General features: G+C 44.1%; 1 protein-coding gene across 3 annotated transcripts; it reads right to left on the bottom strand.

The window, feature by feature from the left end:
* Positions 1-5,870: 5,870 nt before the first annotated feature.
* Positions 5,871-11,095, bottom strand: LOC112078927 (SUMO-specific isopeptidase USPL1). Of its 3 annotated transcripts, none has more exons than XM_070442184.1 (5): positions 10,946-11,095; positions 9,462-10,617; positions 7,026-8,175; positions 6,335-6,992; positions 5,871-6,005 (listed from the first exon to the last, which is right to left on the bottom strand). In XM_070442184.1, exons 3-5 carry the CDS (start codon positions 7,227-7,229, stop codon positions 5,905-5,907), a joined length of 963 nt encoding a protein of 320 aa, XP_070298285.1. In that variant the 5' UTR covers positions 7,230-8,175; positions 9,462-10,617; positions 10,946-11,095; the 3' UTR covers positions 5,871-5,904. The 3 variants fall into 3 exon arrangements, with proteins under 3 accessions (XP_070298285.1, XP_070298286.1, XP_070298284.1); XM_070442185.1 differs by having other exon boundaries at positions 7,050-8,175; positions 10,946-11,094; XM_070442183.1 differs by having other exon boundaries at positions 6,335-8,175.
* Positions 11,096-16,816: the final 5,721 nt, after the last annotated feature.

A 16,816-nucleotide genomic window follows, 5' to 3' on the forward strand; every position in this document is an offset into this window, starting at 1 on the left:
ACGGATGTTCAGGCCTAGTGTCACAATACCAACATTCTATTAACGAGTCAGCGTGCACAAAACATCTTATACGAGCAGCTATGATAAATACCACATCATTAAGATGTCAGCCTAGCAAACAATTTATTAACGACGTCAGGCCTAGTTGTCACAATACCAATTCATTAACAGATCGTCAGGCCTAGTGTCACAAATACCAAAATTACTGAAACGAGTCAGCTAGTGCCACAATACCAACATTCTATTAACGATGGTCAGCCTAGTGCACATACCAACATTCTATAACGACGTCAGGCCTAGTGTCACAAATACCAACATTCTATTAACGACTCAAGGCCTATGTCACAATACAACATTCTATACGACGTCAGCCTAGTGTCACAATACAACTTCTATAACGACTCAGGCCAGTGTCACAATACAAACACCTAGTAACACTCAGGCCTAGTGGTCACCAATCCCAAACATTCTATAACGATGTCAGGCCTAGCTGATCACAACACATTCTATAACGAGTCAGGCCTAGTTGTCACAATAAACCTAAGCATGTGTAACACTATCTAGAACGAGTTCAGTCAGCTTAAGTGTCAACAATACCAACATTTATTAACGATAGTCAGCTAGTGTACACAATACCAGAGACACGCTTGGCATATAACACGATTAAAAAGCAGCCTAGTGTCACAAATACCAACATTCTATTAACGATTCAGGCCTAGTGTCACAATACCAACATTCTATCATACGTCAGACTAGTGTTCACAATACGCAACATTCTATTAACGACGTCAGGCCTAGTGTCACTATACCAACATTCTATTAACACGTCAGGCCTAGTGTCACACACGATACCAACATTCTAGTTAACGATCGTCAGGCCTAGTCACGAATACCAACATTCTATTAACGACGTCAGGCTAGTGTCACAATACCAACATTCTATTAACGACGTCAGGCCTAGGTGTCACAATACCAACATTCTGTGAACGACTCAGCCTAGTATCACAATGACCAACATTCTATTAACGATGTCAGGCCTAGTGTCACAATACCAACATTCTATTAACGACGTCAGGCCTAGTGTCACAATACCACATTCTATTAACGACGTCAGGCCTTAGTATCCACAATACCAACATTCTGATTAACGATACGTCAGGCCTAGTTGTCACAATAACCAACATTCTATTAAACGATCAGGCCTAGTGTCACGAGTACCAACATTCTATTAACGATGTCAGGCCAAGTATCACAGATACCAACATTCTGATTAACGATTCAGGCAAGTGTCACATTCCAACATTCTATTAACGATTCGGCCATACACTATACCAACATTCTATTAACGAGTCAGGCCTAGTTGTCACAGATACCAACATTTCTATTAACGATGTCAGGCCTAGTGTCACAGATACCAACATTCTATTAACGATATCAGGCCTAGTATCACGATACCAACATTCTATTAACGATATCAGGGCCAAAGTATTCACGATACCAACATTCTATTAACGATGTCAAGGCCAAGTGTCACAGATACCAACATTCTATTAACGATGTCAGGCCTAGTGTCACGATACCAACATTCTATTAACGATATCAAGGCCTAGTATCACGATACCAACATTCTATAACGATATCAGCCTAGTATACCGATTACCAACATTCTATTAACGATATCAGGCCAAGTATCACGATACCAAACATTCTATTAACGGATGTCAGGCCAAGTGTCACGATACCAACATTCTATTAACGAAGGTCAGGCCTAGTGTCACGATACCAACATTCTATTAACCGACGATCAGGGCCAAGTATCACCGATTACCAACATTCTATTAACGACATCAGGCCAACGTATCACACAAAATACCAACATTCTATGAACGACGTCAGCCAAGTATCACGATACCAACATTCTATTAACGGACTCAGGCCAAGTATCACGATACCAACATTCTATTATAACGACGTCAGGCCAAAGTATCACGATACCAACATTTTTACTAACGAATTCAGGCCAAGTATCACGGATACCAACATTCTATTAACGACGTCAGCAAAGTATCACGATACCAACATTCTATTAACGACAACAGGCCAAGTATCACGATACCAACATTCTATTAACACGTCAGGCAAGTATCACCCGAATACCAACATTTACTAACATATTCAGGCCAAGTATCCCGATACCAACGATATCAGGTAGCGACACTAAACGTTACACATAACGGTAGCGAACAACGTACAAACCAAAGGTAGCGATAACGGAGCAGAACCCACTTACAACACAAGGCTAGCGACACTACAACACGGTGAGCGCACGAACAACAATACGAACAACACAGATAGCGACACTACACACACGTAGCGAGCACTACAACACGGTAGCAGCGACAACATACACGTACACACTAGAAGTAGCGACACTACAACACAGGTTAGCCGACACTACAACACGAGGGTAGCGAGACCACTACACAAACAGCGTAGCGACACTACAACACGTAGGTAGCGACACTGACAACACAAGCTAGCGACACTAACTGTAGACTACAAAGGTAGGACACTACAACAAGCGTAGCGACCTACAACATGTAAAACAACACCGGTAGACACTACAGCAACCGGATAGCCGGACACTACAACACGGTAGCGGACCACTACAAAAACGGAGCGACCACTACAAACACGTAGCGACACTACAACAGCGTAGCGACCACTACAACATCGGTAGCGACACTACAACACGGTAGCGAACACACAGTGAAACAATACAACATGGTAGCGACACTACAACATGCAGTAGCGCGACACTACATGGTAGCACGGTAGCGAACTACAACACGGTAGCGACACTACAACACGTAGCGAACTGACAGCATGTAGCGTAAGCGACACGTACAGCATCGGTAGCCACACACAGCCACATGGTAGCGACACTACAAGCAACTGTAGCGCACACACATGACCACGGTAGGCGACACTACAACAGGTAGCGACACTACAACATCGTAGCGACACTAAACAGTAGCACCAATAACAGACGACCATACAGACACTTACACATGTTACGACACAACATTTGCCACACAACATCGGTAGCGCTCAACACTACACGAGGACATACGGTAGCGACAACTTAGACAAACAACATGGTAGCGACTTTAGCACACAACATGTACGGACAAATAGAGCGACACTACAAAACGAGGACCACATGGAGCGGGACACTACAACAGGTAGCGACACTACAAACATGGTCGCAACTAGCGAACATGGTACGACCACATCGGTACACGCGACACTACAACATGGTAGCCGACACTAACAAACGAGGTTAGCGACACCTACAACATGGTAGGAACACTAACAACATTAGGCCTAGGAAAAAACAACGTAGCACACACTGACCGGTAGCGAAAACCAGCGACTCCACAACACGGTAGAACACAACAACATGTAGAACAACATGACTACAGAATTTAACACACACAACATGGTTAGCGACCACAACATGGTAGGACACACAACACAATGGTAGCGAACACTTACAACATGTGAGACACCAACAGGTGATCTACAACATGATAAGCATGTAGCGACACTACAACATGGTGACGACACTACAACATGGTAGCCCAAACTGATTCAAACTTGTTAAAAACACGTACAACGGGTACGACACAACAACAGGTAGCTCACAACATACAACACATGGTAGCCGGACACTTACAACACGTAGCGACACCACAACATGGGTAGCACACTACAAACACCGTAGCGACACTACAACAGCGTAGCACACTGAGCAAACACGGTAGCGACACTACAACACATTCGCGGTAGCGACACAACAACATGTAGACAGACAGACTACAAACATGGTAGAAACACTACAACATGCTAGGAAACAGCTACAACATGGATGAAACACTTACAACATGTAGAACACTACAAACATGCTGCGATAGCGACACTACACAGGTAACCATAAATGTACATACCAACTGTGTAACATTACAACATGTAGACAACACTGTAGCAGCATAACGGTAGCGAACATACAACATGTAGCGACAAACCAACTACAACACGTAGGTAGCACACTTACAACACCAGTGTAGCCACACTACAACATGGTAGGACATACCAACAGGTACGACACCAGGTAACGACCTACAACATGGTAGGAAACACGTACCAACACATGGTGAAGACCACTACAAACGGTAGAAACATAAACGGTTAGAAACAACTACAAACATGGTAGACACATACGACATGGTAGCCACTACAAACTGTAGAACGACCAAACTAGTAGAACACTACAAATGGTAGGACCATAGCACACGTACAACATAGGTAGCGACACTACAACACGTAGTAACATAACATGTGAGTAACATGACAACAACATGGTAGCAACACTACAACATGGTAGTAACATGACAACATGGTAGCGACACTACAACATGGTAGCAACATAACATGGTAGTAACATGACAACAACATGGTAGTAACATGACAACAACATGGTAGCAACACAACAGCATGGTAGTAACATTATTGGTCACAGACAACAGCACAATGGGCAAGAAGGTAGAGACAACAATACATCACTCAAAGCAGCCACAACTGTCAGTAAGGGTCCATGATTGAGTCTTTGAATGAAGAGATGGAGATAAAACTGTCCAGTTTGAGTGTTTGTTGCAGCTCGTTCCAGTCGCTAGCTGCAGCAAACTGAAAAGAGGAGCGACCCAGGGATGTGTGTGCTTTGGGGACCTTTAACAGAATGTGACTGGCAGAACGGGTGTTGTATGTGGAGGATGAGGGCTGCAGTAGATATCTCAGATAGGGAGGAGTGAGGCCTAAGAGGGTTTTATAAATAAGCATCAACCAAGAACATCTAGCTGCTCGCGAGCATACAGACCTCTGGTGTAAATGGGAAGGTGCACAGGACAGAGGAGTGAAGGAGACGAGACCAAAGAGACAACATGGGAACAAGCGAACATAAAATACAACAACAAAAAAACTCTGCGATACAGGCACTTGGAATATCGCGCAAAGATATAAATTCAAAATAATCGACTTAATTCGATATATCGCCCAGCCCTAATTTGGGGCAGAACTTTTGAGGTGGTTGTCAGTGATTTTGAGGTGGTTGTCAGTGATTTTGAGGTGGTTGTCAGTGATTTTGAGCAGGTCACGCGTGTTATTGGATGAAACCCTCATTCTGACATCACTCTGAACCCAGATGTTCTATTTTGGAGGACGCAGTCAGGAAGCATCCTGTGCTCAAGTCATTAATGACCACAGAGATGGATGTGATCACACAGGGAGAAGACTCTCCTTCATAGGTCAAGGGGTGATACAAAAGAATCAAATCAAATGTATTTATAAAGCCCTTCGTACATCAGCTGATGTCTCAAAGTGCTGTACAGAAACCCAGCCTAAAACCACAAACAGCAAGCAATGCAGATGTAGAAGCACGGTGGCTAGGAAAAACTCCCTAGAAAGGCCAGAACCTAGGAAGAAACCTAGAGAGGAACCAGGCTATGAGGGGTGGCCAGTCCTCTTCTGGCTGTGCCGGGTGGAGATTTTAACAGACTTATAAAAGAAGGGTGCAGACAGAGTGATAGASCACCCCCGCAAAGTTCTTCTCCTCATGAATGACCTATTTTGAGATCAAAAGAGTGAATTAATGCCTGAAAAGTGTTACATTTACACCTCCGTATAGATACCACAAGAGGAAACCTCTTGTTGTTCTGTACGGCTCAGTTGGTAAGGGCTCTCGCAGCGTCAGGATTGTGGGGTTTGACCCCCCCCCCCAGGGGGGGAGGGAGAAGGGCCAACCATTCTTCAAAACGTATGCACGCAGATTCTTACCCAGTTTACATTTCAGTCGAGGTTCCAGCAGTTTAAAGATGGCCGCGTCCTGATGGCCTGCATCTCAGTCTGCAGTCTCTGTAACACCGCAGAGGGCACTCTGACGACACCGTCTGGAGAGAGGTGGGAGACAGACTCACATTAGGTGTAGATATTCATGTACGACCCCCCCCCCCCCAAAAAAAACACTTGTTTAAGACATCTCTGGAAAGTGGAAAATGCTGTCCAGTGTCAGATTGAGAAGAATACACACACAGATTCTGCTGACGGCAGCTGTATTGGATCAGAATGTACGAATACATTCTGTCCCGTTCCAAATAGATATTCAGCTCTTAGCTGCCAATGTGGTACATTAATTCAAATCAACCTTAGTAAACAGATATAAAATATATAAAACATAAATAATATAAATATATAATATATAAAATATATGTCCACCCACCTGCGCCAGTGTGTTGGTAGGCTGTGCTGAGACTACAGGCTCGGTCGTACCTCTCACAGAGATCCCAGACAGGTTGACCTACAGTGGGCCTCTTGATGGGGCGTCTGTCCCTCAGGGTGCGACAGTGGACCAGCGCTACCAGCAAGGTGTCCAGCCAACCCAGACTGTGCTCATTCTTCCAGAACAGGTGAGGTCCGGGAACTGGGACCAACTCCCCCGTCGAGATCACTTCCGGGTCAAAGTCGGGCAACACTTCCTGCGTGTATTTAATAATATGAGTCTTTCTTGGCCGGCCCCTTTTCTTTTTCGGCGGCGGTGTCAGGACTTCCACATCCTCTTTGACGCTTACTTCCTGTTCCTCGTCGCTTAGTTGTCGGGCGTTGTGAGCTCTTCTTTTAGCTCTGATAGGACCATCATCTTCATCATCACCTGCAACGTGACCCTCAGACACTTTGCTCTGACTGAGGTCCACACTGCAAGGTCTACACACCTCCTGTAGGGGGCACTCTTCCTCCTGTATCTTCTCTTCCTCGTCAAAGACAGGCAGATCCTCCTCATCTTTCTCTAAAGCAGGGACAACCTCAATCACGGCAGGTATAGACACAGCCTCCAAGGCCACAAGTGTAGCGACATCTTCCTCCTCCAAGGAGATTAGAACCTCATCTTCCTCCTTCTCCAAGGAGATTAGAACCTCATCTTCCAAGGAGATTAGAACCTCATCTTCCTCCTTCTCCAAGGAGATTAGAACCTCATCTTCCTCCTTCTCTTTCTGTAAGACACTTAGACTCTCCTTCATGCCAGGTGAAGCCTCTTCTAAGACAGTTAGAGCCTCCTGCAAGACCAGGATGGTCTCCGTGGTAGGGACAAGCTCCTTTCCCTCCGCATCTTCCTCCATAGCAGAGACAGCCTCCCCTGGGACAGGTAGAGCCTCCTCTAGCAGAGAGACAGCCTCCCCTGGGACAGGTAGAGCCTCCTCTNGCCTCCCCTGGGACAGGTAGAGCCTCCTCTAGCAGAGAGACAGCCTCCCCTGGGACAGGTAGAGCCTCCTCTGGCAGAGAGACAGCCTCCCCTGGTGCAATCAGAGCCTCTAGGAGACGGACGGTGTCCTGTAAATTAGGTACAGTTACGCGTGTGGCCAAGCCTTTCTCTAGCGCAGCCACATTCTTCTTTGAGGCAGAAACAGCCAAGTGTAAGGGAGGTAAAATCTTCTCTGGGGTAGAAACAGCTACCCGAGAGACAGATAAAGTCTTCTCTAGGGCAAATACAGCCTTGTCTAAGGGACAGATAACCTCCTTTGGTGCAGACTCAGCGTCTACAAAAGACACTGCCAGTTGTGACGTAGGTACAGTCTTCTCTGGGAGAGGCAAACCCTTGTCTAAAGTAGGTGTACCCTCCTCTGGGAGAAAGTCACCATCTTCTCCCTCCTCATCCTCATCTAGGACTTCCTGGTCCATTTCCTCTGGGATCGGCCAATCAGAATCCTTGTGGTATCCATTGGCCCCTCCCCTCTCGGTCTCAGGAAGTGGATAGTTGAGGGTTTTATCCACCGGCTCCACGTCTGTGGGTTCTGATCGGCTGATTCTCTCCTTCTGTACTGGCGTTGTGTGCTTCGTCTTATTAAAGCAGTCTTCCCCATTGAGTTTGGTGCTGGTGATCCTGACGACTGGGCGACTCTCATTCTGTGCCACGGCCTCCTCTGATCGTGCGCTTTTGGGGGAAGGTACAGAGTATCCGTTCTCCAACACACTGGGACTCTTCCTCTTCCTCCCCGTCTGGGGTAGAGGGGGTACGAGGCTGGCCAGGACATCTTCCAGAGGCCTGGAGACCAGGGGAAACAGGCACTGTAGGGGAGGTCAGAGGGTAGAGGTTATTTAGATGGGTAGGTTTGTTTAAAACAGGCTAGTCAATTAAGAACAAATTTGTTATTTAAGGCCTGGCAAGAACCGGCTCTGAACTAATTAATGATTATAACGGGTAACTATCTGGGAAACTTCAACCTAGAACTTGTATTAACTCTTTCTTTCAAGGTGAGGCCAAGGACAACATCCACTCTCTATAACGTAGGACGGTGAAAGGACACTTTAGCAGGGGGACAGTGAAAGGACACTTTAGCAGGGGGACAGTGAAAGGACACTTTAGCAGGGGGACAGTGAAAGGACACTTTAAGCAGGGGGACTAGGACTTGCAAGGAGCGAAAGGACCACTTTAGCAGGGGGACGATGAAGGACACTTTAGCAGGGGGACAGTGAAAGGACACTTTAGCCGGAGGACAGTGAAAGGACACTTTAGGCCGGAAGGCTTTACAGTAGAAGGACACTTTGCAGTAGGACAGTGAAAGGGACGACTTTAGCAGTAGGACAGTAAAGGACACTTTAGCAGTAGGACAGTGAAAGGACACTTTAGCAGTAGGACAGTGAAAGGACACTTTAGCAGTAGGCTACAGTGAAAGGACACTTTAGCAGAGGACAGTGAAAGGACACTTTAGGCAGGGACAGTGAAAGGACACAGCAGGACATGAAAGGACACTTTAGCAGGTAGGACAGTGAAAGGACACTTTAGGCAGGGGACAGTGAAAGGACACTTTTAGCAGGGGGCACGTGAAAGACACTTAGCCGAGGACTAGGACTTTGGACATAGAGACACTTTAGCAGGAGGACAGTGAAAGGACACTTTAGCGGGGACAGTGAAAGGACACTTAGCGGAGGCGCGTGACAAGGGACACTTTAGCCGAGGAAACGGTGAAAGGACACTTTAGCAGGAGGACAGTGAAAGGACACTTTAGCAAAGTGTCTGACTGCATTTACTACCAACAGTAACAGAATTCCCCCATGCCTTAAGTCCCTCCTGATACTGCCACTACGCCGGTAGAGCCACTACGCCGGACAACAAAGCCAACCCAGACACAGGACAAGACACCGAAACAATGTTTTTACAGGAAACTACTCAAAACGGGCGTCTTGTTTCAGACGTGTTTCTATAACAAACTACTKAAACGGGCGTCTTGTCCCAGACAAACAATTAAAACGGGTGTCTTTGATCCTCACTCATTGGCCCTGCTTTGTGAAATACCCCGATGTTTTTGTTGATGTTGTGCTGATTGTGTGTGTTAGCGTTAGCGTTAGCCTACCTGRGGGTCAGTGCAGAGGGTGATGACCTCCTGGATGCTGATCCTATAGGAACGCAGAGCCTGAGTCTGCCCTTTAGCAGCACACCATGGACAGGTCTCCAACGAGGCTGAGCGCTCCTGGATCTGCAGGGACCAATCGTTATGACAACAAAGAATTATGTTAATAACTTGATCGATATCAGGAGGGGAGGGCAGCTTAGTCGCCTAGGAGACAACATAACGTAACACATCACAGAGCATCGTACAGCACAATTGAGTACAGTTGAGTATCGGTGTTATACAGTATCATTGAGTAACATGGAATATCATTCAATATCTTTCTAAATATAATTCAGTGCTTTAGTGTAGGGGGGGGTAATTCCAGTCCTCGAGGGCCTGATTGGTGTCACAGTTTTGCCCAAAGCTAACACACCTGACTCCAATAATCACCTAATCATGATCTTCAGTTTAGAATTCAATCTGATTAATCAGCTGTGTTTGCTGGGGATGGAGAAAAAGGTGACACACCAATCAGGCCCTCGAGGACTGGAGTTTCCCCACCCCTGTTTAAGTGTATCGAATAGTGTCATTGATTATAAGATATTTAGATAATATGTCAATGTCATATAGTACACTGGAGTATCAGGTCAGAGTACACAGGATCATTGACTTTGTTAGAGCGAGTATCACAGCTGAATATTACTGAGTCCAGTCCAATCATAATGAAGTTCATTGATTTGAGTAGGAGTTCACAGAGACATGCATTATGTGCAATGTACCAGGCGGCATATCAACTGATATAACCCTCAAAAAAAATCATCCACACAAACGTTTCGCCTTTTGAAAGCAAAGATTTCCAATTTTCATTTGAGTATTCTTTAGTTGGATTTTTTTTATTTGGTTACAATAAGGAGATTATACCCAATATAAATCCTTAAAACCAAAATAGCTTTGCACAAGTGACAGTAAGAGGAGAGGAGAGGAAGACAAATGAGTTCGACTGACTTTTTCCCAATACCCTGCAAGTGGGCCCAGGGCCCCCAAACCAGTGCCTTCGCAACTCATCACAGGCAAATCTGCTGTTCCTTGTTGTCCAGTGCTGTCTGTGTCCAGCGCTAGTCACTATACATTACCATATCCCTGTGACCAACCAGGCTCACCTCTTCCGCATGAAGGGCTACAGGGGGGGAAGACAGCACATTGGCAAAGTTAACGTAGCAAAACGTTGGCATTACGTTTGGATCGCACGCTAATATGGCTTAACGTTAGGTACGTCCACAATTGTTAATAATAATGTCAAAATACAGTTCATATGATCATACATGGATTCATTGCTGCTGTGATACCGTATGGAACTCGTAACACAAAAATACCAACGTTAACTAGCTTGCTAATCTAAGGTGGTGGTGGATAGCTAGCTTATTAGCAATGCAAGCTAACGTTAGCTAGCTACCGAGTAGTTCGAGAATGCGCTGGACCTCAAACCTGGCTATTATTTTACTTACCTCGATAAAGAGCATACTCTATTCAATTCTAGAGACGATAGTAATCACAATAATTAATAAACTCCTGCCGGTGATGTGGTGTGTCGCTTTCCATGCGCATCCCTCTATCGTGGTCGAAACGTTCAGTTTCCGGTTGGGGGCTTGACGCCGGTTGTGTAGCAAACTTTACCTTCCCCCTTTCGAACGAGGAAACAAGCCGTTGGTGTACCGCCTCCCACTGGCCAGACACATGTGTTACACCTTATTGTCTAGACTTGTACAATGTGATTCAAATCGAGAAGAACAGCAGATTCAAGTAGCTGCGACACACAGACACTGTGAAGGCCTAGAGGTCTGAAAAAATATATGTTTTGCTAGCTAAGCGGTAATATAGCCTAGAGTACCACTGACTTGACTGGTGTGATGAGGACTTTGTATTTAATAATAATAATAATAATAATAATAATGAAATCTAATACATTTAATACATTTGATGATAATATAAGATTATATGCTTATTCATAATGTGAATAATTGCTGTATTAATACTAATAATTGCTGTACTACTATTCTAAAGGAGGGAACTGTAAAAAAAAKAAAAACAAGACTAATGTAAAATAGAGAAAAAATGCTAATATTTCATCCTTTGTTATCCACATTTTTAAGTGGCGCTTTCTGATTTTAATTTACAAGAGGAGAAACATTAAACGAAGAGGGGGTATGGTGGTTCTTTGGGGTACGGGGGTTTTGGGGTACAGAGGCGAGAAGGCGGGGCGGTGAGGTACCCGTACCGCCCGTGCTACAAATATCTGAAAAACAATGCCCCCTTCATTTATAGCTCAGTGCTCCTGTCTCTCCTCCCCCCACATCCCTTTCTCCTGTCTCTCGTTTATACCTCCCACCCCTTTCCTTCTTTTCCCCGGCTGTACCCCCATACCTCTCCCCTTGTTTCCTCTGTGGTGCCTCTCTCCCCCCTTTCCCTATTTCCCTTTTCCCCATACCTCCCCCCAACACCCGAACACACACACATGCACGTACACATAAGCACACACACACACTCCGACACCCCTTCTTCCAGCCCCTCCTGTATGCACCGCTGCTGTCCTCTATTTTCTCTTCTGATGACAAATTAATTTGCATATTTTTTTCCCAGAGAGGCCTCATTAGAATGCATAGATACACTGGTGATGAACTCTCCCCTCACCCTCCTCTCCTCTCTTCTCATCCTCTCCTTCTCTCTCCTACCCCACCCTCCTCTCCCATCCTCTTCTCTCCCCTCCTCCCCTCTCCTGTCCTTTCCTCCTCTCTCCTCTCCCCTACCCCACTCTCCTCTCCTTTTGCTTCATGGACAGGCTGTGTGACTTTCTGTCATCATGCTGCAGGTACTACTGCTACTACTGCCACACGGGACAGATGACAGTTTAATAGCTAGACAGAGACAAATGAGGCTCTGGATGAAAGTTGCCCTTAGGCACAGATCTGGGTTCAGTTTCTGCTCCCTGAATCGTGATCGTAGATATGAGGGGTGGAATTGCTACACTAATCGTAGATCAGTGTCTATGAGGCCCGGCTTCATTGACAATTTCCCTTTGTTTCAAAGGTGTGACTGTGACGTGTCCCTTTTCAAATGTTGAGTATCATCAATTGCTTCCCCTTTATTTTTTATAGCACTGTGCTAGAATGTATTCCTATGGCAAAATCTGATAGATGCCACAATCAGTGTCTCCCTTTCACTGTTCTGTATGTGTAAGGGTACCAAACCCACCTCCCAAGACAATGGAGAGGGTGCCAATCCTACCTCCCAACACAATGGAGAGGGTACCAATCCTACCTCCCAACACAATGGAGAGGGTACCAATCCTACCTCCCACACAATGAGAGTACCCAATCCTACCTCCCAACACAATGGAGAGTACAATCCTACTACCAAAACACAATGGAGAGGGTACCCAATCCTACCTCCCAACACAATGGAGAGTACAATCCTACCTCCAAGACAATGGAGAGGTACAATCCTACTCCCAAGAACAATGGAGAGGTACAATTCTACCTCCACATAATGAGGTACAATCCTACCTCCCAAGACAATGGAGAGGTACCAATCCTACCCCAAGACAATGGAAGGTATCAATCATACCTCCCAAACAATGGAGAGTACCAATCCTACTCCCAACACATGAAGGTACCAATCCTACCTCCCAACACAATGGAGAGGGTACCAATCCTACCTCCCAAGACAATGGAGAGGGTACCAATCCTACCTCCCAAGACAATGAAGAGGGTACCAATCCTACCTCCAAAGACAATGGAGACATTTGCCATAACTGCAGGCAACATAGTCTGCATACAGGCCCTGGTGAATATAAAGCAGGATTCCTTACTGATACTTTGATTGATTGATTGCAGCAGTACACTGTAAATCCAGGGCTGTTTCATTTAAGATGATGATGCCAACAAAGGTGTTTAACAAACAGCAAATTAACAGCAAATTAACAGTAAAATGAATATCAAACTGTGGAAGGAAAGGATCATTATCACTATCACCCATGTCATAAACCATTATTATTATTATTTTAATTACTAGAAATTAGCTTTAAAACTGCACCATTTTCTCTCAGCCTCGTGGCAAATGGGGCTGGGGGCTTGAGTTACTGGTATGATGATGATGATGATGATGATGATGATGATGATGATGATGATGATGAATTTGAGCTTGACGGACTAAGGAATGAGAAAACCGTCATTCACTGTGATATACTGTGATACAAAGATATGAATGGTATAAAGGGCATGGAATATAGCGCTATCTACAAAGGTCCAATCAAATCTGTCAAAATTTGTCAAAATCGAAATAATAGTATATTTCTTAATGACATATGATTGTTTTTTATTTAACTTTTAAGTTAGGCTTTAAATCAATGCACGGATTGACCTGATACGTGTGAATTGAATGCGCCCGTATGGGCCTGTGSAACGCAATACAGTTCTATTCATAGGAGCGCTCTCGCATGTGAGAATTGGAACATACACCGCATGTGTACAGCGCGTTGACATCAACGTTATTCTAGCAGGTCTCCAGCGATCCACTTGCTTGTATCCTAATGCATGTATCCACAAGGTTTAGCCTTTAGATACATTCTAACAAAAACGTACAGTTACAATAGCAGAAAAAATAACGGTACAAAGTAACGGTTCGAGTCAGAACTGTAGCCTATAAAAGCGCGTCGACACTGCTTCGTAGAGCCAGAAGACCGCGCATAAAACGGATTGTTCCGTTTGTGGTAATGAGGACTATAGTGAGGACAGATAGAATAGAAAAATAAATGGTCTTAAAATTGCTTATCTACTTTTAGTTTTTATTAGGCTACGGTTTTCATTAAACCTCATTATTTTGTTAAGACTCTCCCTCTGCTATCAGCATGCATTAGATTATACAGTGTGATGAACATTTTGTTAAATAATCTTTTATTTCTCTTAAACAATCACTAATAACATAATAAACCGCCGTCTTCTGTCGGAAAGAAGAACCTCGTTGCTTAATACTGCCTCGTTATACTGTTATTGATACACCTGCATTGATAGTGTATACTGTGCCATGTCATTCATTGGTTCATTTAACAGACGCCAAAATTATCTCAAATTCCTTCTACGTGATATACTGTATCATCCTATCAAGAGGTCCCTCAAACACGTTTCTGTTATTCCTATTTAAAACCCACCATCCTAATATATTTATTAACAAAGTCATAATTTGCTAATACAGTTAAAACATAGGATGGTGTGAATAGTCAATGGTTGCAATTGATCATTGGGGGTGGGGGGAAGGTGGGGACTTCCCACCTACACCMTGTTCCCGTTCACTTTAACACGTTGTAGCGCACTAGAACCCTCCGCTGTTGTCCCATTCATTTGCACCACTGTGTTCAACGCACAGAAACTCAATACTATGGGCAAACCACTCTACAAATATCCAGGACGCTCAGCACCAGCAACAACAACWAAAAAATGTTCGTATCACCGCGCCATTTTACAACTCCCGTGACGTTTCACAAAAGGTAGCCAATGGCGCATCGTCTGATATTAGYACAATGAAAAAGTTTTATCCTATCAGACCGGCGCTAAACTTGGCGGTAGCCAATGGGAAGGGGAGAGAGCTCCACTGAGAGTAATGTTAGAGAAGCGACAAGACACTGCGTATCGCATTCGTTTGGTGTTCCACATACAGCCATTGCAGTGCATTTGAGATACAGCGGCAGCCTTTGGTAAGTATCTCACACGAAAAAATWATAATGAAAGTGTCGGTAAGGATGAAAAAATGACAAGACAATTTAGAAATACCTCTGAAATGTGTTGACCATGTTTGAATATTACGTTTGCAAAAAAATGTTGTGATTTTTCATTCGAAGGAACCCGTCAAAAACTACCAAGAAATTTGCCAGCGAAGCACACAGTATTAGCCGCTGGTTGAAAAAAGGCGAAAACTAAAATAATCAACATTTAAAAAAAAAAAAAAAAAAATGAATATTACGTTTGCAAAAAAATGTTGTGATTTTTCATTCGAAGGAACCCGTCAAAAACTACCAAGAAATTTGCCAGCGAAGCACACAGTATTAGCCGCTGGTTGAAAAAAGGCGAAAACTAAAATAATCAACATTTAAAAAAAAAAAAAATGTATGAATTAATATCAGGTAATTGTTGCAGTGTTATTATAAAATGCGGTGTATTTACCGAGTTAAACATCAGTAATGTTCAGCGGACAGCTGGCTAGCAAGGTAGCGCACAAACATGAGACTTGTGCCCATTGCTAGCCATTGCAGTGTATTGCGAGGCTGTGATGCCTGTCATGTGAAGATGAAACCGTGGGAAAATTGACAATGAAAATAAAGAAAACATTAAGAAAGAAATTTGCTCTGGAAACTGTAACTGTTCGTTATTTCTTTCACAAATTGCCTCATAATAATGTGAGAAATTACCTCAGGAATCTGCGCTTTACTGTAATGGCTGACTGTACTCGCATAGGAAACAAGGCAGACAGTAACGGCGGAGCCAGCCGTACAATCGCAGTTCACTTCCAACTTTTTCAAACCGTGATTTATCACCAACCATGTGTCTAACTGTAAAATCTAAAAATAGAAAATTAAAGTCCCATCTATCCTTGTTCCAACGACAGTATTTTTGTATTTTTCCGTTGAAATTAAAGGGTTGAAATCGCAGATTGAAAAGAGGTGGGTACCCCGCGGTCGCTCTGCCCTCTACTGCATGCAATGGCTGTGCATTGACACAAAGAGACGGAGCCATATTCTCCATGTTAGTGGATGAAGACAAGCGGCCATTCCGAGCTCATAGGAATCTAACTCTACACAGCCCGCACATAGGCATAGCACAGACCCAGTGTATTGCTATACACCACGGCTATTGCAATAGGAATCTACCGGGGGAAAATATGGTCAGGCTGGCGGGCTTTGTCAACATATTTTTCGATTAAAAATGCGATCGGGAATGCGGGTGGAGACATTTCAGGGCGACTTTCTTTCATGAAGAAGGCTTTCTCACAAAATGGAAGAAGAAGTATTGCCGTCGTTGMTGACCTCCTTTTCCTTCAACGAGAAGCCTATGCGCCATTACTACTTAACTCGACAGATAGAAACGCATTGCTTAGCTACAACACAGATATGCAGCCATACCAGCAATATAATAGGGAATTTGACGAGATTTTTTTCTCCACATTTTAATAATTTTTTTCAAATGTTGCTGAATCGAATTTAGATCGAAATAGAAACATATTTTTACTTTATTTTGTGGTTTTAGGGTCTTTTTCTATTTTTTTCGGGTTTTGTTTTTTCTCAGGAATAGATTTCTGTAGAGTTAGCTAAATGCACTAGTATCATTTTA

Source organism: Salvelinus sp. IW2-2015, unplaced genomic scaffold (assembly GCF_002910315.2).
Source record: "Salvelinus sp. IW2-2015 unplaced genomic scaffold, ASM291031v2 Un_scaffold6531, whole genome shotgun sequence".
Classification (NCBI taxonomy): Eukaryota; Metazoa; Chordata; class Actinopteri; order Salmoniformes; family Salmonidae; genus Salvelinus; species Salvelinus sp. IW2-2015.

Bases quoted from the DNA above. Each gene is read 5' to 3' on its own strand.
- LOC112078927 (XM_070442183.1), bottom strand. From the start codon at position 7,229: ATGGAGGAAGATGCGGAGGGAAAGGAGCTTGTCCCTACCACGGAGACC. The intron at 6,006-6,334 runs GTGGGTGGACAT...ACCTCTCTCCAG, and splicing joins CTACCAACACACTGGCGCAG to ACGGTGTCGTCAGAGTGCCC.